General features: G+C 42.2%; 1 protein-coding gene across 6 annotated transcripts; it reads left to right on the forward strand.

The window, feature by feature from the left end:
- The first annotated feature begins 9,264 nt into the window (after positions 1–9,264).
- ZNF331 (zinc finger protein 331) lies at positions 9,265–19,804 on the forward strand. 6 transcript variants are annotated; one of them, XM_049703463.1, is made up of 5 exons: positions 9,265–9,410; positions 10,446–10,514; positions 12,958–13,042; positions 14,835–14,961; positions 17,793–19,804. In XM_049703463.1, the coding sequence occupies exons 3-5, from the start codon at positions 13,034–13,036 to the stop codon at positions 19,121–19,123; spliced, it is 1,467 nt and encodes a 488-aa protein (XP_049559420.1). In that variant the 5' UTR covers positions 9,265–9,410; positions 10,446–10,514; positions 12,958–13,033; the 3' UTR covers positions 19,124–19,804. The 6 variants fall into 6 exon arrangements, with proteins under 6 accessions (XP_049559420.1, XP_012394479.2, XP_049559421.1 ...); XM_012539025.3 differs by having other exon boundaries at positions 9,279–9,355; XM_049703464.1 differs by lacking the exon at positions 9,265–9,410 and adding an exon at positions 9,443–9,781.
- Positions 19,805–20,549: the final 745 nt, after the last annotated feature.

Raw genomic sequence — 20,549 nt, forward strand, 5'->3', positions numbered from 1 at the left:
ATACTGTTAAAATGCAGAATCTGATCCAGGAATTCTGGGGTGGGGCCTGAGTTCCACATTTTTAACAAGTTCATTTTTCACTAGTGATGCCAGTGTCCCTGGCCCATGTACCACACATTTTGATAACATAAAGGTAGAACGGCAAGGTAAGAATTTATAGTTAATCTTGAACTGAAAGTGTTTTATGGATTTTACAGGTCTAATAGGATAGTAAGCACACCAACAACAATCCTTTTTGAATATTTACTATATACTTTCTAGTTTGTTTGTTTTTTTACATAGCATTGAATGCACCACATAAATAGTTTAAGAAACATGACATTACTGTTCCTCTTTTCTTGAGCATATTTGTCAACCATTCAGTAAATGTTAGAGCCTGGGTTTTACTCCAGTTTACCTGAACTAGAAGTTATCTACAAAGAACACAAGTACACAGAGACAATCCTAATGAATGTTTATATCAGTGTCTGTAATTAGGAAGAATAGAAATAAGAAAAAATGGATCAGATAATGTTAACACAATGTACACAGATATACATAAAAATGGCGACTTTGTACATATCAAAAGTTATATAGAAGAAAATATTCATAGCAATGAAATTAGTGTTATTTTTTACTGAGTAAATCTTATAAATCTATTTGTGGAAGATATCCTTTGTATTTTTAAAATACACTATGATGCAAACGTGTACAATGATATAAAATAAATTAGAGCTATTGGTTCTGAATCTTATCTTTACAGATCTTTATAATTTGTGCTGAGCTATATTTATGAATATTGACACAGTTGAACATATATTAGTAATACTATCCTCGGAAACTTTTTGGAGAACACGAAGAAATGATAAAGAAGAGTATGTCTGTAACGTGAGCATGGAGTATAATGGAAACTATCCAAACCCAGTCTTGACTGATGAAAACCTCCACTTACAAAACTCAATTATCTCTACTAAACACAGTTGAGTGCTCATATTTCAAAGCAAACTAGAAGCAAAGAGAAACTAAGAAGAAATGGAGTTGCCACATTAACTGAGACATCCCTCACTAAATCTTTCCAAGACCTTTATTAAAGAAAAAAGGGGGGTGCTTCCCTGGTGGCGCAGTGGTTGAGAGTCCGCCTGCCGATGCAGGGGACACGGGTTCGTACCCCGGTCTGGGAAGACCCCACATGCCGCGGAGCGGCTAGGCCCGTGAGCCATGGCCGCTGAGCCTGCGCGTCAGAGCCTGTGCTCCGCAACGGGAGAGGCCACAACAGTGAGAGGCCCGCGTACAGCAAAAAAAAAAAAAAAAAGAAAGAAAAAAGGGGGAAAATAGGAACTTCACAGTGCAGGAACCTGGCAGAAAACACCTGAATCAGTGATCAGGTATAATTGGGATAAATTGGTTTCAGGTGACTGAAACACTCAGGAGGACACATTGTCACTGCTTGGGTATTTTTGGCAAAACTAAGGAAATCTGAAACTATCTTGAAAAAAATGTCAGTTTTATGCAACTTTCAATCCATAAATACCTCCCTTGTTCTGTATTCATAATAGTGCATTTAAATAGTAAGTCTTTGTTACCAATGTAGAGAACAGTCTATAATTTTTTTCAGAACTTTCTAAGGAATTTTGGACCACTAAGATCATCCTGTTTATATGTGCATTTTCTTAATCCTGTTCTAAAGAGATGATGTTGCATCCAGATGCAAGGCAACCACTCCACTTTCCCCAAATTCAGTAAGATACCAACACCCGACCCCATCCCAATGGGAATCTTGGGTACTAATGTCTTCCCATGTTCATCTCTCACAAAGGAAATATTTTCAATACTTGAAATTCATTAAATCATATTGAGACTTCTTCAGGCTCTGCAGGGAGCTTGGATGCAAACAATAGAGAGAAGGCTCTGGGACATAAGGGAGAAGTAGTCTAAAGACGTGATCTTGACTATCATAAGAATAAATGTTTAAAAGTAAGTAGTTGAGGGGCTTCCCTGGTGGCGCAGTGGTTGAGAGTCCGCCTGCCGATGCGGTGGACACGGGTTCGTGCCCCGGTCCGGGAAGATCCCACTTGCTGCGGAGCGGCTGGGCCCGTGAACCATGGCCGCTGAGCCTGCGCGTCTGGAGCCTGTGCTCCGCAACGGGAGAAGCCACAACAGTGAGAGGCCCGCATACCGCAAAAAAATAAAAAAAATAAAAAAGTAGTTGAAAACAACCTCGCTAGGCAAGAACACCAAAAGTAGATAATTAAAGGTTTGCAGGTTCTCGATCCATGACATTTCAGGAGGAAAAGCAAACCCAGCCTCTGACCCAGGACAGGACACTTACCTGAGAAGCTGCCATTCCTCCTCTTCTTCCTCCTGCACTGGGTCCTTTTCTCCTCAATATTATGTTGAGGAATCACACCAGCATCTTGAGAATATGCCTTCAACGGCGTCAGCACAGCTCCTTCACCTGCTCCCAGCACAGCCACAGGCAGAAGGACCTTGAAATGCTGAAAAAGCCAACCTCTCCTGTCCTTCATCTCAGGAGAGATTCAGGAACAATCAGCTCCTACATGGAGACCAATCTATGAGTTTTTCTTTGTTGTCTACACTTCTTCTCTCTTCATATAAATGTCCCAAAATTCTGCTAACATGGGGTATGTGGGCTTCACCGACTAGCCCCTTGAAAGCCGACGCAGAGCAAAACTTACTGCCTCTCCTCGGACTGAAGCTTGCTCTGAACTCTCACAAATATACCCAGAAGCCCACGTACTTAACCCTGGCCTCACCTTAGAATCACCTGGAGCACTTAATTAAAATAACACTGATGATCCCACAGGACTAATAGATGGACACTGTGGGGAGGGCACAGGTGATGTTATTTCTTAATACTGGTCATCTGATCCTAATGGGAAACCAGACGGGAACCACTTAGCTAAACATTTTTTTCTGAACCTTGAAAATGAATACAAATCTCTTTGGGATCAGGACCCCATTCTAAGAAGTTGTGAATCTGCAAGTTTGAGGTGGTGCCCATGAAATGACACCTTTAACAAGTTTCCTGTTGGTAATGATGTCCCTCCCCCAAGACCCATTTTCAGTAGCACTGACCTAGAGATATCACACAACACACCTGAGACCTCTGAGTAGTGTGAGGATTTGGGGCGGGAACTTCTAGAAGCACAAGGTCTGTCAGCCTGATTCTCTGAGAAGGCTTGAACATTGTATGTTTGCTTAAATAGTCCCAATAAACCTTGATTGGTAAGCAGGACTCCCAATTTTGTTAAGTTTCATGATCTACTCTCACTGGCAGACATAACACTTTTTCATAGAGATGTTGAGATCAAGCCATCTGAATGGCCAACAAACAGATCACGTATATGGTGAAAACTTGGGATGTGAAAGGACGGAGGTACTCTGGCTACATCCTATTCTATCACGCCCACTGCTGGCAGACAGTGAGGGAGTTGGTCTCACTAACACTCCTCTACCTGCACTTCTCCGTAATGAGGATACGCCCTCTGAAACTCATAAATCAGGGAAATACATCATGGTACACATCAATGCCTGCTATAAATTCTGAAGTAGCAAAAAATAACAGGATGTTGAATTCATCTAAAAAGTCTGTCTGCTTTGTTATGGTAGCTTCCTCCCCTGGCGTGAACCCTTTCCGAAAACAATAAGTTGAATGTATTTTGGGTTTTCTTTTTTTTTTCCTAAGTGGTCACCAGGGATTTTAACATCTGAAAATGTCAGATGCTCTAGCAATATTACAATGACCAAGGGTGTAAAAGGATTCAAAGGGCTAGTTATGGGAGGCTACCATGAAGGGCTGCCTAAGGGAACAGGGAGATTTCATTTTCCTTGGGCTCTTCACCCTGAGATCTCTGTTGCCTATTTCTCTTTGTAGCTACCACCATCTAGAGAGTGACCAGGATAAGAGGCTTCACTCTATCTGCCCATGAGTGCAACCATGCTTAACCGCACAGCCCTTGGTGCTTCCAGACTCCCCTGTTCCTAGTATCCCCTCCATTCATGACACAGCATAAAATAGGATGGGGACATGTATAACTGTATAAAACAAGTTAAAATATTTCAGTTTCCCCCTACCTCATAATTCCAATGAATAGATGTAGCTTTTTGATGAATACATCTGAAGTCGGTATATAAGTATAGTGAGGTATCAGAGTACACCAAGAAGACAGTAACTACATACAAATACCAGCAAGATGCATTTCTGTTTAGTTTCAAGCACTCTATTGGCTAATGGCAGCTCAGCCAATAAACTTGCAATATTTTTGAATCACCCAAAACTCTACATCAATGTTGGTAACTCATTGATCTTTACTCCTTCCACCAGTAAGAAAACAAACAAAAATTAAGGACATTTAGGCTGCCTGTTTCATCCTTACATTTTATAATCAGCTGTATTAACATATAGAACAATAAAAGGCACATATTTCCGCCTCACACATTATCTGGACTAGAGAATTTGCTACTCTTTACTGGGACTATTCTCCTAGTCCTCAACCAGCTCTATGAAGAGGCTTTATTCACTGTGTTTAAGGAAGTCACGTCTCTAGCTCCCCACCTCCACCATAAACCTCCAGAGGGCATAATTGTGTCTTCTGTCCCCCACAGTCTCTGTGTCCATAAATATTCTTCACGTTGAACTGAACAAGGTGTGAGCAAACAGGAAGTGCCCTGGTGGCTATTGGAAGGGGAGTCTTCCACTGGTTCATTTAAAGGGGAAATATTACCTATTGCTGCAGGTGATAATTAGGGTTTATTAGAGTGAAGAGAAAAAGAGAAGAAACATTATCCCCTCTAATTTGCATTTTTTTTAAACTTGGAGAAAATGGAAAAAAAGAAAGTCATGTCTCTTTGGGTATCCCATTAACACCAAAGAAAAGAAATTTGGAGAATCTGGAAAGAAATTTGAGGTGTCTTTGATTTTACCATATTTGCAAAGACAACATGTTAGCCTGATAATTTCATGGGTTTGGGCAAAAATAAATAAAATTTAAATGCCTTAATATGATACAAAATACTTTATCTTTCATGACATAACAGGCAGCTAGAGTTTCATGATTATCTATGTTCACCTTGTCCACCCCGAATTCCACAGGGTGATGCAAAGAGATCCAGGTGGATGCTGTGCATGGGAGAGGTTTGGATCACAACTGAGGATTCCTTAGTTCAAGATACCCCAATCTCTTAAAATGAGTTGCAAGCAATCCTGCCCAATATTTGATCAGAGGGAGTCATTATCTTTATTATATTAGTTAGGCAATTATTCTGCCCTGTGCCCCAGCGAGAGACACTGCTTACATCTTCCAATTCAGTGTGGTAAAAAATTCTTGAAAAGAGAATGTAAGCAGACATTGTTTCTGTCAAGGACCTGAAACTTACTACAGATGAGGAAAAGCAAAGCCTGGTATTATCCCTCTGTACAGAATGTTTAATCCAAGTAGTCTAGTGCCTTTGCTTCTTTTTTAATATGTATATATAAAATAGTAGACACTTGATTCTGCAAAGATTTATGTGCTAGGGAGCCCCTGTTGCTTTGAACCAAGGACATAATGAATGTAACTTTCCTTACCTGTGTATCTAATAACATGAGACCTACCTGTTACAGGTGACCAGTTGGCCATATGTACTAACAGAGGTACATAAAAGAAAGAAGAGCAAATTACTAAATGTCCCAGAAGGTGACAAAAACCGTACTTCTTGACAAGTTTATTTAATCCAGTGTGGTAGAAAAGGCACAGCTCAATAAATGTATCATTTAAATTTAGAAAAAAGAAAAGAAAATCAATAAGGCAACAAGGGCCTTAAATGACACAATATACCAGTTGGACTTAGTAGATACATTACAGGACATTACATCCAAAAACAGCAGAATATACATTATTTTCAAGTATATATGAAACATTCTCCAGAACAGATCACATGTTAAGCCACAGAAAATATAGGTCAATATCTGTAATGAATATAGATGCAAAAATCCTCAACAAAATATTAGCAAACTGGAATCCAACAATATATTGAAAGGGTCATACACCATAACCCAGCTGAATTTCTTTCAGGGTCATGAGGATGGTTCAACTGTCACTATTTGCAGATGACATGATACTTTATATAGAAAACCCTAAAGTCTCTATCCACAACTATTAGAACTAATAAATGAATTCAGCAAGTTGCAGGATACAAGATTAATATACAGAAATCTATTGCTTTTCTATACACTAATAATGAACTATCAGAAAGCTAAAGTAAAAAAAAAATCCCATTTAAAATCACAACAAAAAGAATAAAATATCTAGGAATAAACTTATCCAAGGAAGTGAAAGACCTATATTCTAAAAACTATAAAACACTAGTGAAGGAAATTGAAAATGATACAAAGAAATGGAAAGATATCCAGTATTCATGGATTGGAAGAATAGTGTTAAAATAGCCATACAACCTAAAGCAATCTACAAATTTAAGGCAATTTCTTTTTTATTTAAATAAATTTATTTACTTATTTTATTTATTTTTGGCTGTGCTGGGTCTTCGTTGCTGCCTGCCAGCTTTCTCTAGTTGCAGAGAGCAGGGGCTACTTTTTGTTGTGGTGGGCATGCTTCTCATTGTGGTGGCTTCTCTTCTTCTGGAGCACAGGCTCTAGGCCTGCAGGCTTCAGGAGTTGTGGCACATGGGCTCAGTAGTTGTGGCTCGTGGGCTCTAGAGCGCAGGCTCAGTAGTTGTGGCACATGGGCTTAGTTGCTCCGCGGCATGTGGGATCTTCCCGGACCAGGGCTTGAACCCGTGTCTCCTGCATTGGCAGGCAGATTCTTAACCACTGCGCCACCAGAGAAGTCCTTAAGGCAATTTCTATCAAAATACCCATTACATTTTTCACAGAACTAGAACAAATAATACTAAAATTTATGTGGAACCACAAAAGACCCTGAACAGCCAAAGCAATTCTGAGAAAATCGAACAAAGCTGGAGGTATCACACTACCTGACTTCAGACTATACTACAAAGCTGCAGTAATCAAAACAGTATGGTAGGGACTTCCCTACCATACAAACAAACGAGACCTAATTAAACTTACAAGCTTTGCATAGCAAAGGAAAACATCAACAGAATGAAAAGACAACCTACTGAATGGGACAAAATATTTGCAAATGATATGTCTGAAAAGGGGATAATATCCAAAATATATTAACAGCTCATACAACTCAATATCAAAAACAACAAGAACTCAATTAAAAAATGGGCAGAAGACCTGAATAGACATTTTTCCAAAGAAGACCTACAGATGGCCAAAAGGCACATGAAAAGACGCTCAACATTGCCAATCATCAGGGAAATGCAAATCAAAACTACAGTGAGATATCACCTTACACCTGTCAGAATGGCTATGGTCAAAAAGACCACAAATAACAAATGTTGCCAAGGTATGGAGAACAGGGAACTCTAGTACACTGCTGATGTGAATGTAAACTGGTGTATGTAGCCATTATGGAAAACAGTATGGAGGTTCCCCAGAAAACTAAAAATAGAACTACCCTATGATCCAGCAATTCCACTCCTGGGTATATATCTAAAGAAAATAAAAACACTAATTAAAAAAGATACATGCACCCCAATATTCATAGCAGCATGATTTACAACAGCCAAGATATGGAAGCAACTCTATGTGTCTATCCATGGATAAATGGATAAACAAGATGTGGTTTACATATTCAATGGAATATTACTCAGCCATAAAAAAGATGAAATTTTAGCTATTTGCAACAACATGGATAGACCTGGAGGGATTATGCTTAGTGAAATAAGTCAAACAGAGAAAGACAAACACTGTACGCTGTCACTTACATGTGGAATCTAAATAAGAAAACAAATGAATAAATATAACAAAATGGAAATAGACACATATAGAAAGAACAAACTAGCAGTTATCAGTGGGAGGAGTACTGGGGCAGGGGCAAGATAAGGGTTGTGGATTAAGAGGTACACACTACCATGTTTAAAACAAATAAGATACAAAGATATATTGTACAGCACAGGGAATATAGCCAATATTTTAATAACTTTAAATGGAGTATAATCTATAAAAATATTATATCACTATGTTGTACATCTGAAATTAATATAATATGTAAATCAACTAGAATAAAAAATAAAGAAAAGATTAGAATAATCTAGGGAAATGCCATCCCTACACAAAAATGCATAAACAATTGAGAGTATTGGTTTATGTTAAATGCCTCTGTGTTTCACTTGGTCCCATTAGAAGATCAATAAAACCTGTTTGAAAAACAACAACAAAAACAATTTATGGGAGGCAGGCAAATCCCCAGCATAGAAACTGAGCTCTTTCATAGTAGAGGTGTTAGTAAGATGGGATGAGATCTTAGCACAAAATTCGTAGGCACCTTAGAAAGTAAATATGAGTATTACTGACTCACAGCAAATAGACCTAAATTAAACTAATACATAAACAGTATAAAACACCATGATATACAAAAAGAGAACACTTACTGAAAGATTTCATGGCCTTCCTTATTGCAAGCAATGCCTGTATCATAATTGATGGAAACCAGGTATGTCAGCCTAAAATATGCCTCTTTGACATAAAAATTATTTTGAGCTGAAGGCAATTAAGAAGCGGTAAACATACAGAAAGATCCCCCTTCTCTGTCCAAAGGCAGGAACTAAATTCTTCTTTTAATGGAGATAGACTCTTACCAGTCCACAGATGGCACCAGAGGAATCTGCAAACAAACCTCATTAAATGAAGATAAGGATTACCAGGCCCTAATTGGACTATCACTAGCCCATTGCACTGTCAGTACTTCACAAATTTATCCTTTCTTTGTCTAAAAGGTATAAAAGCTTCCTGCTCTGGTTACTTCTTCAGGGCTTTATTCTCTTCTGAAAGCTCTCATGTGCATGTAAAAATTTAATAAAATTTGCATGCTTTTCTCCCGTTAAAATAATAATAATAATTTTAAAAAGAAAAGAAATCTGAACGGCTGGTAGGTCTCCCAGCATTTACAAATTCTGCGACTCTGAAATACGCTCCCTCCCAAGTCACAGCTCCTCTAGAGGCAGGGCGAGAAGCCTTCCGAAGGCCTGTGTATTACCCAAGGTGCGAACTACATTTCCCAGAAGTCTCTGAGGCACAGCTCTATTAGTGCCGTTGTGGAGTTGCATGCTGGGAAAGAGAGGCCGTGCGTTTTCAGCTCCGCGGATTCCCGGGTTTATGGACTACGTTTCCCAGAGGGCTCTGGGGCACAGCCCCATTAGCAGCTCGGGGAGTTGCATGCTGGGAGATGCGCTTTCTGCCAGAACGATTTTTATTGAAGCTTTGGTTTGCCGGTGACCCTGTCCGGAGGTAACCTCAACGCCGGCGCTCCCTCCCGACGCCGTCGGTTGTTGGGCCCCAAACGGTGAGTAATTAGCATCCCATGAGGAAAACAAAGCGGAATACGGCGAGCGATGGCGATGAGGGAGAAGGAGAAGAGGCCCGAAACGGAGCCTCGGCCTCTGGCTTCGGGAGCGCTGCGGAGGAAGTGCGAGCGTGTGCCTGTGTGTATGTCTGTGTGTGTGATCAGGGGCTCGGCCATGTCTGCAGACTGAGATGTGCGCGTGGGCGTCGGTGAGGGAGACAGGCCCGGTCCCTGTGTTTGTGACGCACTTGCGAGTGAGTGTGTGTAGCGGGGGGACGAGACGCGGCTCCTCGCGGTTTGTGTGCGTCCTGTGCGTGTGAGCATCTGTAGCGGTGACGCGGCCGGGCTGTGACTCCTCCACTGTGCTCTGTGTGAGTTACATGCGTGTGGGCTCTGCGGGGGTGGCGGGGCCCGGATGTGTCCCCGAGGCTATGAGATGTGCCGTTGCATTTCTGTGGGGTTGGCGCAGCCGTGTACCATGTCTCTGGCGTGGGCGTCAGCCAGTGTGACAGAGCCTAGGTGTATGTGATTGTTCAGCTGTGACAGGTGCAGGACTGTTCTTGGGTGTGTGGCCCCGGATTGAGTGTGTAGCTCTGATGTCTCTGCTGCTTCCTCTCCCTTCACGTTCCAACCATGCGGGTACTTGTTTGGGCACAGTGGCCCCAAGGGAAAGTCAGAGCCTGAATGCTGTAGTGAAAATGACAAGAATGGCACAGACATGGTTATGAGATGGCAGCTTTGGAGCTAGAGGTGCTCTCCATCTAAAATTCAGGCTACCTGAATGACAGAATGGAAGGGCCTGTGGAATAAGATTCTTTTTTGGAAAGGAGAGGTCCCTGACCTAGGAGGTGGGGGTACCCCAATTCCTAGAGTCTAGTTTCCACGAATCTCTGAAATACTCAGATGTGGGTGCCCTCTTATTTCTGATTGGTTTTAGATAAGACATGGGAGCAGGTGTGGCCTCAGGGCATTTTCGGATGTAGTCTGTGCTCCAGAAAAGTCCTAATGTCTCATTCTGACCTCTCTTTCCTCTAGGCCAGCTGTCCTCCAGAAAAAGCATCCCAAGGAGAAAGAATCATCATCATCACAGATCTTGAAATCAAGGTTCAGATGAGTTATCTTCTTGTTCAGTAAATGATTTGTGTTTATAGCGCTTAAGAATATTTGCTTTCCTTGCCCCGAAATGTCCTTTTTAATAGTGACTTGACCCAGTAATTTCTTCCCAAGAGGTGTGACAAGAGTCGTGAATGTGTATTCCCCATTGACCAACCGTCTCAATGAGTACTCACATATTCAATAAGCAAATTGTTCACATCCTCCTGTGTGGTCTTCCAAGACTCCGCTAGGATCGAGGAATACTACTGGGAGGTTACTGTTAGCACTTTTAGTGTGTGATTTGCTAAGGAGGATATTAAATTTTTAGGTGGAATCAAAGGCTAGATATCTTGGTCTTTTCCACAGGGCTGACTTTCAGAGCACAGTAAGAAAAGAGAAGGTTTGGTTGTTGTAGTCAGTTAATGACAAAGTTACCAGCTTTGTGAGGCTTTTTTTTTTTTTTTTTTCTTTTTTTTGCGGTACGCGGGCCTCTCACTGTTGTGGCCTCTCCCGTTGCGGAGCACAGGCTCCGGATGCGCAGGCCCAGCGGCCACTCCGCGGCACACGGGATCCTCCCAGACCGGGGCACGAACCCACGTCCCCTGCATCGGCAGGCAGACTCCTAACCACTGCACCACCAGGGAAGCCCCCTGCGAGGCTTTTAAGGGTGGGGTTTGAGCAAAGGTCTTTGTCATCAAAGGCAAGGATTTTTTTTTCCAGTAATCAATAAATAGAAATTTGTTATTAGCCAGGTCTTATTTGAGGCCTGACAGTTTCCATATGTTTCGGTTGTATCTTTGTATGACCTGTGAGAAGCAGTATGGTTTGATGCTGATTACAAGTTTTGGATCCAGAGCAGGGTTTGGCAAACTTTTTCTCTAAAGGGTCACATATTAAATATTTCATGCTTTGTGGGCTACGTATGGTTGCATATTGTTCTTCTTTCATAGATTTTATTTTTTAGAATGGTCTTAGATTTAAAGAAAAATTGCAAAGATAATACAGAGAATTCCCAGGTACCCTGCACCCAGTTTCTTCTATTATTAACAACTCAGTTCTGAACCATTATCATTAACTGATGTCTTTGCTTTATTCAGATTTCCTTACTTTTTACGTAATGGTTTTCATCTGTTCCAGGATCCCGTCCAGGATACCACATTACATTTCGTTGTCATGTTTCCTTAAGGTCCTCTTGGCTGTGCCCATTTCTGACTTCCATTGTTTCTGACGACTGTGACATTTTTAAGTGGTACTGGTCAGGTATTTTGTAGGATGACCCTCTATTGGAATGCGATGTTTTCCTCATGATTAGACTGGGTTTATGGGTTTGGGGGTGGAAGATCACAGCAGTAAATTACCACTTTCATCACATCATAGCAAGAAGACATACTATCAACAAGATTTGTGATTGGTGAGGTTGAACTTGATCATCTGGCTTAGGTAGTGTTTGTCAGTTTCCTCCACTGTAAAGTTATTCCTTTTTTTCAAAGACTGTGTCCCCCTGAGTGACGACTGCATATTTCAAAACCCCAAGTACTAGACCCTTGTCACTCTGACTCTGCTTCTGTCCTCACATCTTTCTCTCCTCTTTCATCCCCCTTACTCACTTTTGAAGACCCTCATGATTACACGGGGCCCACCTTGCATAATTCAGGATAATCTCCCTATTTTAAAGGTCAGATGATTCAGGACTTTAAGTCCCTCTGCAACCTAACTCCCTTTTGCTGTGTAATGTAACATAGTCACAGGTTCCAGGATTAGGACATGGACATCTTTGGGAGACTGTTCTTTTGCCTACCACAGACCTGTCTATTCAAAGTTCACTTAATGGCTGCAACATACCTGCCCCCTCATAACTGAGTCCTTTTCTTTGTTAATTTTTTTAAAAAAATTTGGGACTATCTTAAGGTATTTTTTTTTTTTTTTTTTTTTTTGCGGTACGCAGGCCTCTCACTGTTGTGGCCTCTCCCGTTGCGGAGCACAGGCTCTGGACGCGCAGGCTCAGCGGCCATGGCTCACGGGCCCATCCGCTCCGTGGCAAGTGGGATCTTCCCGGACCGGGGCACGAACCCGCGTCCCCTGCATCAGCAGGCGGACTCTCAACCACTGCGCCACCAGGGAAGCCCCAAGGCCAAATTCTTAATCCATATTCCCCCAACAGGGAGCTGGCCAGGAATCCTCCCACTGAAATTTCTGGATCTGACTTCAAGACAAAAAAATAAAAGTTCCTCTGTCCTGTCTGTGCAGCTGGGTTTCCTGGGGTTTCAGGGAAAACTTGTTTTGTTTTTTTCCAGAATCCTTTTCATCTTTAGATGTGCTGTGTTTATGTGGGGGGCCTTGTGGGGGAAGAAGATGAGCATTCTTTGGAAGAAAAGATGGAGGAGTGAAAAGGTTGTATTAAGTCATTTGGGGACCGAGGTGCACGTATTTTAATGCCTTTTTCCTTGTCTAGATCTGGCTTCTCTGGATTTTGTGTCTTCAGTAAAGGAGACCCCAAGAGGACCGATCAGTTCTTGAATTCTAAAACCATGGCCCACGTAAGTATGTTTTTCTCTTTCCTTCTTGAATTGTGATATTTAGGTCCTATGGATACTTCTTTGAAATATCATGAAGGCTCCTGCCCAAGTGAGTCCCATCCAAGTACCTACTTCCCAGCTCTTCCTGTTCCAGTGAATAATAACGCCATACAGCCTATTGCCCACCTCTGTGACTAATGTTCACTTAACCCTTGAGCTAGTTACTCAGTATCTCTTATGTACTCACTTTTTTGTCAAGAGTAATTGGAACAATGGAAGCAGAAACTACCTTTGGAGAAATATTTGAGTCCAGTCTACGATTTGATGAGTTGGAGACATTGGTCCCATTTGACCACACGAGAAAACTAGAATTCCTCACTCATCTCCACTGATCTTTTTCCCAGGCAGATAAGAGGGAACATTCATATTCTTTGGTCTCAGTCTTAGTGTGTAGTGAAAGCTCACACTTTACGAAGCTTTTAGAATTGCGTAGAGCTGTGATTAGGGCCTGTGGACTCAGAGATCATGTTCCTGCCAGGGGACCCGGGAGATAAATTTTGTTTTGCACGGACCTGTCTGTATGCTCCTGAATCATTTGATACCAGTTTCCTCTAAATCAGGAACAAAGAAAAGGCAAAGCTAGCGGATGGTAACAGGTAAGAAGGTCATTTCATACAAGAGTAATGATCATATACTCCTGGAATCGGGGAAACTTTAGACATTTTGCTCAACCTAAGTGTGTAACTATCATGATTAAATCTAATCCTTCTCTATGATGGAATAAAAAAATGCTTTTGTCATTACAAAGGTGGACTGCTTAAAAGATAACCTGGTAAAATGATGAACCCGAGACTTGAAAACATTCAAACATGCAAACCCGATTTTCTAAGATAAAAGATCTTATGTTACATTTGGGAAGTAAACCCCAGACATTTTTTTTTCTTTCTCCTTAAAGAGAAAAGGATGCTGTAAGAATCCATGCTTGCTGAAAATTCGTGAGACAGGCCCGTTAGCAGGCTCTGTGCTTGTGCAACAGAGGAAAACTGGAATTGGCTTATCCATTTCCTGACAGGTTGGCATGATTAAGAATTCCCCAGGGGCTTCCCTGGTGGCGCAGTGGTTAAGAATCCGCCTGCCAAGGCAGGGGACACAGGTTCGAGCCCTGGTCCGGGAAGATCCCACATGCTGTGGAGCAACGAAGCCCGTGCGCCACAACTACTGAGCCCGTGCTCTGCAAAAAGAGAAGCCACTGCAATGAGAAGCCTGCGCACCGCAACGAAGAGTAGCCCCCGCTCGCCGCAACCAGAGGAAAGCCTGCGGACAGCAACAAAGACCCAACACAGCCAAGAATAAAATAAATAAAGGGCTTCCCTGGTGGCGCAGTGGTTGAGAGTCCGCCTGCCGATGCAGGGGACACGGGTTCGTGCCCCGGTCCAGGAAGATCCCACGTGCTGTGGAGCGGCTGGGCTCATGAGCCATGGCCACTGAGCCTGCGCGTCCGGAGCCTGTACTCCGCAACGGGAGAGGCCACAACAGTGGGAGGCCGGTGTACTGCAAAAAATAATAATAATAATATAATAAAATAAATAAAAAAAATTTTTAAAAAAGAATTCCCCAGGGTGTAGGTGGTTTCCCCTGCAGCAGGAGGGGCTTCAGCCACAGTCGTGTCCTCACTGACCCCTCCCCATACCACAGGCTTTTAATCTACTCGCTGTATCCACCCCTGCACAGAGCGTAGCCCTTCCTCCCCCCTCCTCCATCTGGAAACTCTGTGCTTTCGTTTCATCAGGGACGTGTGGGTTTGCGTTTCCAGGGTTTGGTGACATTCTCCGATGTAGCCATAGACTTCTCTCAGGAGGAGTGGGCATGTCTGGACTCTACGCAGAGAGACCTGTACTGGGACGTGATGTTGGAGAACTACAGTAACTTGGTCTCGCTGGGTAAGTTGCCTGCCTCAGATAATCTGGACTCTGCTCCCTGCACAGTCAGCTGTCTCCTTTCAGGACCACCTTTCAAGATACTAGTTGAATTTCTTTCTTCCTGCACCCAAGGGGTGTTTTGAGCTTTGTCCAGTTGGAAATGGGCGTTACGCATGCACCTTCACCTCCTCATCCATCAGTGATCTTCCCATCTCTGTCTGGCCCCTCCTGTAATTACCTCTCTTCCTTACTGGCCAAAGGACTGATTAGAGTTATTTAATTTATTAGAATAAATGTATTTATTTCATTTCATGACCAGCTTCAAAGAAACCAAGCTTCATGCTGTGAGCCTATGTTTACACCCAAATTGCTGTCGATGGAACTTTGGGGACCCACCTTCAGGGGAAATGGCTCTACACAGTGACTTGATTTTCTCTGGCAAACCAGACTCTATGTTTGAGGTAGAGGTGGGATGAATGAACAGAATCTGTGTAAAGCCACACTGAGCATATTGCATTCCCTACACATTGTACCCGAAGTGAGGTCAAAAGTTATAATCTATGAATTCTGAGTTAAATATTGGATGATAAATATGTAAGGAAATTTCTTGTTTTTCTATTAGCAAAATAACAGCCATAATATTAATGGCTAATAAATACTGTGCTTGCTCTGCACCAGAAAACATTCTGAGCCTGGTGTGTATGTATATGTACAAATACGTTTCATTCCGTTCTCACAAGTTTATGAGCTAGGAAATTATTACGTCTAATTCGTAGATGAGTATACTGGGGCACAAAGTGACTTAATCAAGGAAGCAGAAGCAAACCTGGAACCTAAGAATTCTGGCCCCAGAATCCGTACTCTCAACTGCCCGGTTCTGCTTGCCTCCAGAAGTTTAAATAAAGACCTTTTCGGGAATTCCCTGGCGGTCCAGTGGTTAGGACTCGGCACTGTCACTGCTGTGGGCCTGGGTTCAATTCCTGGTCGGGGACCTAAGATCCTGCAAGCCTCGACACAAGACCAAAAAATAAACATAAAAATAAATAAAATTTTTTAACTGTTTTAAAAAATGAAGTAAATGTAAAATAGAATAGAATAAAATAGCCCTTTTCCCTACCCATCTGGTTTCCTGTTTGTCCTTCAGGCCTTTCTCTTTTCCTGAAGTCAGTTTTAGGTTGTTACACAAATTTGACTAAAGCGCAATCAGAAAATCTTAAGCCAACAGTTTTCTCCTAAGTTCACATCATGTGGCATTTCTTTTTTTGAAAGCAAGACATCTCATTTCTAAACCAGACACAATTGTCTTATGGAAGCAAGGGAGAGAGCTTCGATAGTTGAGGAGAAAAGACACTAAAGTGGTGCAGAGGAGAGCGACAGCCAGCCCGGCTCGGGAAAGCCATCATTACCACAAGCGGCCCAGCTGGGCAGGGGGCAGCTGCACCCCTGAGGTGTTTGCAGAGCTCCCTACAAAGGTCTCAGGCCCAAGGCCTCTGAGGAAGAAGTCACCACCTTGAACTTTATCTTCACCCCATTCCCTTCTCAATTTGTTTTCCTTCTCATGTTTCACCCCTACTGAGTAGCAAGGACGTAGAAAAGAGGACCCTGTGCCATTCACAGTTTCTGAAAGTTGGTTGTTATCCTAGCTTCATGTGCTTTTTTCCTTTGTATCTGTTTTTTGGTGATACTGCTTCCTGGGTTCTCTGTTCTTCCATCACGAAGCAATATCTGCTTATGTCTCTTTTGACGCTGTGTTAGCAGTCACTGACACTCAGTACCTAGATTCAGTATTTCATTGGGGGTTCAAAATGGTGGTATTCTATCATTGCCTCTTCATTTATTCACTATAAATAATTCTTTGAAGAGAAACTGACCCACCTGCTAATTGGTTGTGTAGTGGAACTGCTCATATTGGATAAGAAAGATGAAAACTTTGTTCATTAAAGAAAAAAAACTATCAGTTTTTAATAACAAAGGGCTGGTTTCCTAGCATGCTCCAAAGTTGGCCATTTAACATTTTTTAGTATCTGAATGAACTCATGAATTTAAACATGTTTTACAGTCCCTTGAGTTAGCATCCTTTTTTTTTTTTTGGCGGTACGCGGGCCTCTCACTGTTGTGGCCTCTCCCGTTGCGGAGCGCAGGCTCCGGACGCACAGACTCAGCGGCCATGGCTCACAGGCCCAGCCGCTCCGCGGCATGTGGGATCTTCCCGGACTGGGGCACGAACCCGTGTCCCCTGCATCGGCAGGTGGACTCTCAACCACTGCGCCACCAGGGAAGCCCCTAGCATCCTTATTGATGCTCAGATTTTTCCTCCTGTTTCATAATTTTTATTATTAAATTTAATTCTACACACATCTTTTGAATGTTGGATCTTTGTATCCAGAATTACTTTTAATGATATTACTTGTGTTTTTGTGTGTATACACAACTATCCAACTGTATCTTTTTATTTTCCTACAGTAGTTCTAGATTTGATTTTCTTGGTTTTCCAGGTTTGTCATCACATCTATAAATTGTACTTTTTCATCTTCGTTTTTGAGATTTGTCCCTCTAATTTTTTTTTTTTGCTTAATTGTTTCAGCTGGTAGGAAACAGTAGCGCTGATAGTAAGTGCCTTTTTTGTTTGATTTTAGCAGGGATGTCTCCAGTGTTTCCTCATTAAGTATTGTGATGCTAGACATGGAATCTAGATTTTAATAAGGGCCCTAAGTGATTCATATTTTTCCTACTGGAGGAGTTTTATTTCTGCTAGAGAAGGTTTTAGTTTATGATTAGGTTTTTGTTTTCTTAAAAAGAAACAAAATATGTTGGGGTTTTTGGGGGTTTTTTTTCGTTTTGTTTTTTTTCAGATTTGGAATCACCATATGAGACCAAGAGTCTACCTACACAGAAGGGCACTTATGAGATAAATTTTTCCAAACAGAACTCAAATAGAAAAAGTAAATCCCTTGGCCTTGACTGGATGTGTGAAGGTGAGTTTGAAGGACCACAGGCCCCACAAGAGGGATATATCAATCAAATCAACTGTGGGAAGACGCCCACTTGCAGAGAAAATACCTCTGTCCGACCACATCAGAGACTTCATAACAGGGAAAATTCCTATGAATGTAAGGAATGTGGGAAGGCCTTTAGCCGAGGCTATCAGCTTACTCAACATCAGAAAATTCACACTGGTGAGAAACCCTATGAATGTAAAGAATGTAAAAAGGCCTTCCGTTGGGGTAATCAACTTACTCAACATCAAAAAATTCACACTGGTGAGAAACCTTATGAATGTAAGGACTGCGGGAAGGCGTTTCGGTGGGGTTCAAGCCTCGTTATTCATAAGAGAATTCATACGGGTGAGAAGCCCTATGAATGTAAAGACTGTGGGAAGGCCTTCAGACGCGGTGATGAGCTCACTCAGCATCAGAGATTTCACACCGGTGAGAAAGACTATGAATGCAAAGACTGTGGGAAGACCTTTAGCCGAGTGTATAAACTAATTCAGCATAAGAGAATCCACAGTGGTGAAAAACCCTACGAATGTAAGGACTGTGGGAAGGCCTTCATTTGTGGTTCCAGCCTCGTTCAACATAAGAGAATTCACACCGGTGAGAAGCCCTATGAGTGCCAAGAATGTGGGAAAGCCTTTACTCGCGTCAATTATCTCACTCAGCATCAGAAAATTCACACTGGTGAGAAACCTCATGAGTGTAAGGAATGTGGGAAGGCCTTCCGCTGGGGTTCGAGTCTCGTGAAACACGAGAGAATTCATACGGGTGAGAAGCCATATAAATGTACAGAATGTGGGAAGGCCTTTAACTGTGGCTATCACCTTACACAGCATGAGAGGATCCACACTGGTGAAACGCCTTACAAATGTAAGGAATGTGGAAAGGCCTTTATTTATGGGTCAAGCCTTGTCAAACATGAGCGAATTCATACAGGGGAGAAACCCTACGAGTGTAAAGAATGTGGGAAGGCCTTCAGTCACGGCCATCAACTTACACAGCATCAGAAAATTCATACTGGTGAGAAACCCTCTGAGTGTAAGGAATGTGGAAAGGCATGTAAACGTGTAGACCATCCTCCAGAACATCAGAGAATTCATGCTGTTGAGAAACCTTTTGGGTACAAAGAGCATACAGAGGCCTCTATTCAACATTCATTTCTTCCACGACAAGAGGAAAATCCATGATAAGACTTAACGCAAGAAAGCCTTCACTGGTCCCTCTTCTGCTTATAGAATATCAGAAGTCATATGAGAGGTGAATTTGGAGTATCGGAGAAATCACTTTTTCTTATCGATCACAACATACTCAGTTGTAGACTATTTTCTGCTGGATAGGTTAGTTTCCTGAATGTGTAGAAACCTTCCAATACCATTTCATCTCTGTCATATTTCAGATTTGTTCTAAGGTAAAACTCTGCTAATGGAGCATATGTGGGAGAGCTTTTCTCGTGGTACATACCGCTACCTGTTTCCATCACCATCCCACCTCTTTACTCCCTGTGAGGCACTGAGAAAATTAGCTATTACTCTCTGTGCATTATCTGTGAAATGGCGATAATCACACCTACCTAATACTGCTGTTGTGATTAAATGAGTTTGGTACATGTAAGCTCCTTGAACGTGTATCTGAAATGTTGTGTAAGCTCAATAAATATTAGCTGTTTCTGTTGTTCTCATTACCATTAACATTGCTATTAGTGAATTTTTACAAGAAGACCCCCTGTGGGTGCAGTGAGCTGAGAAAAGACTATCAAACTTCTAGAAGAAAATATGGGGAATTCCCTGGTGGTCCAGTGGTTAAGACTCCATGCTTCCACTGCAGGGGGGCACAGGTTTGACCGCTGGTTGGGGAACTGAGATCCCCCACAAGCCGTGCGGCGCGGCCAAAAAAAAAAAAATAGAAAATTTAGGAGATTATTGTCACAGCATTGGGGTAGGCAGCATTTCTTAGTGTACAGAAGACATTAAACAAAAAATAAAAAGTTATTAAGTTGGACTTCATCAAAAGTACAAAGTTCTGATCATCAAATGACACCATGAAGGTGGTGAGAAAGCAAGAAGACTGGGAGAAGATATTTACATAAACCTGACAAAGGATTCACAAAGAAAGGATAAAAAGAATCCTTCAAGTCAATAATAGAACAACAAATCAATTAAAAGGTGGAGCGAGACTTACATAAGCACTTAAGATCACCAAATGGCAAATAAGTAAGTGCAGATGTGTTAAATGTCATCACTCAAGGATATGCAAAGTAAGATAATCACGTGATGTCACTAGACACGCACCAGCATGGCTGACGTTAAAATTGCTTATAAGCCAGTGTCTTTGTTCAAACATGGCCTGTTCAAGAAGGAACAGCGGCTTCCCTGGTGGCGCAGTGGTTAAGAATCCTCCTGCCAATGCAGGGGACACGGGTTCGAGCCCTGGTCCGGGAAGATCCCACATGCCGCGGAGCAACTAAGCCTGTGAGTGACAACTACTGAAGCCCGCGTGCCACAACTACTGAAGTCCATGTGCCTAGAGCCCATGTTCTGCAACGAGAGAAGCCACCGCAATGAGAAGCCCATGCATCACAATGAAGAGTAGCCCCCGCTCGTCGCAACTAGAGAA

This window comes from Orcinus orca, chromosome 20 (assembly GCF_937001465.1).
Source record: "Orcinus orca chromosome 20, mOrcOrc1.1, whole genome shotgun sequence".
Taxonomy (NCBI): Eukaryota; Metazoa; Chordata; class Mammalia; order Artiodactyla; family Delphinidae; genus Orcinus; species Orcinus orca.

What these genes read in the sequence shown, in the direction of transcription:
- ZNF331 (XM_012539025.3), top strand. Translation starts at nt 9,294, where the DNA reads ATGCGCTTTCTGCCAGAACGATTTTTATTGAAGCTTTGGTTTGCCGGT. An exon ending in TCACAGATCTTGAAATCAAG is followed by an intron (nt 10,515 to 12,957) that starts GTTCAGATGAGT and finishes TTCCTTGTCTAG; the next exon opens with ATCTGGCTTCTCTGGATTTT. An exon ending in ATTCTAAAACCATGGCCCAC is followed by an intron (nt 13,043 to 14,834) that starts GTAAGTATGTTT and finishes TTGCGTTTCCAG; the next exon opens with GGTTTGGTGACATTCTCCGA.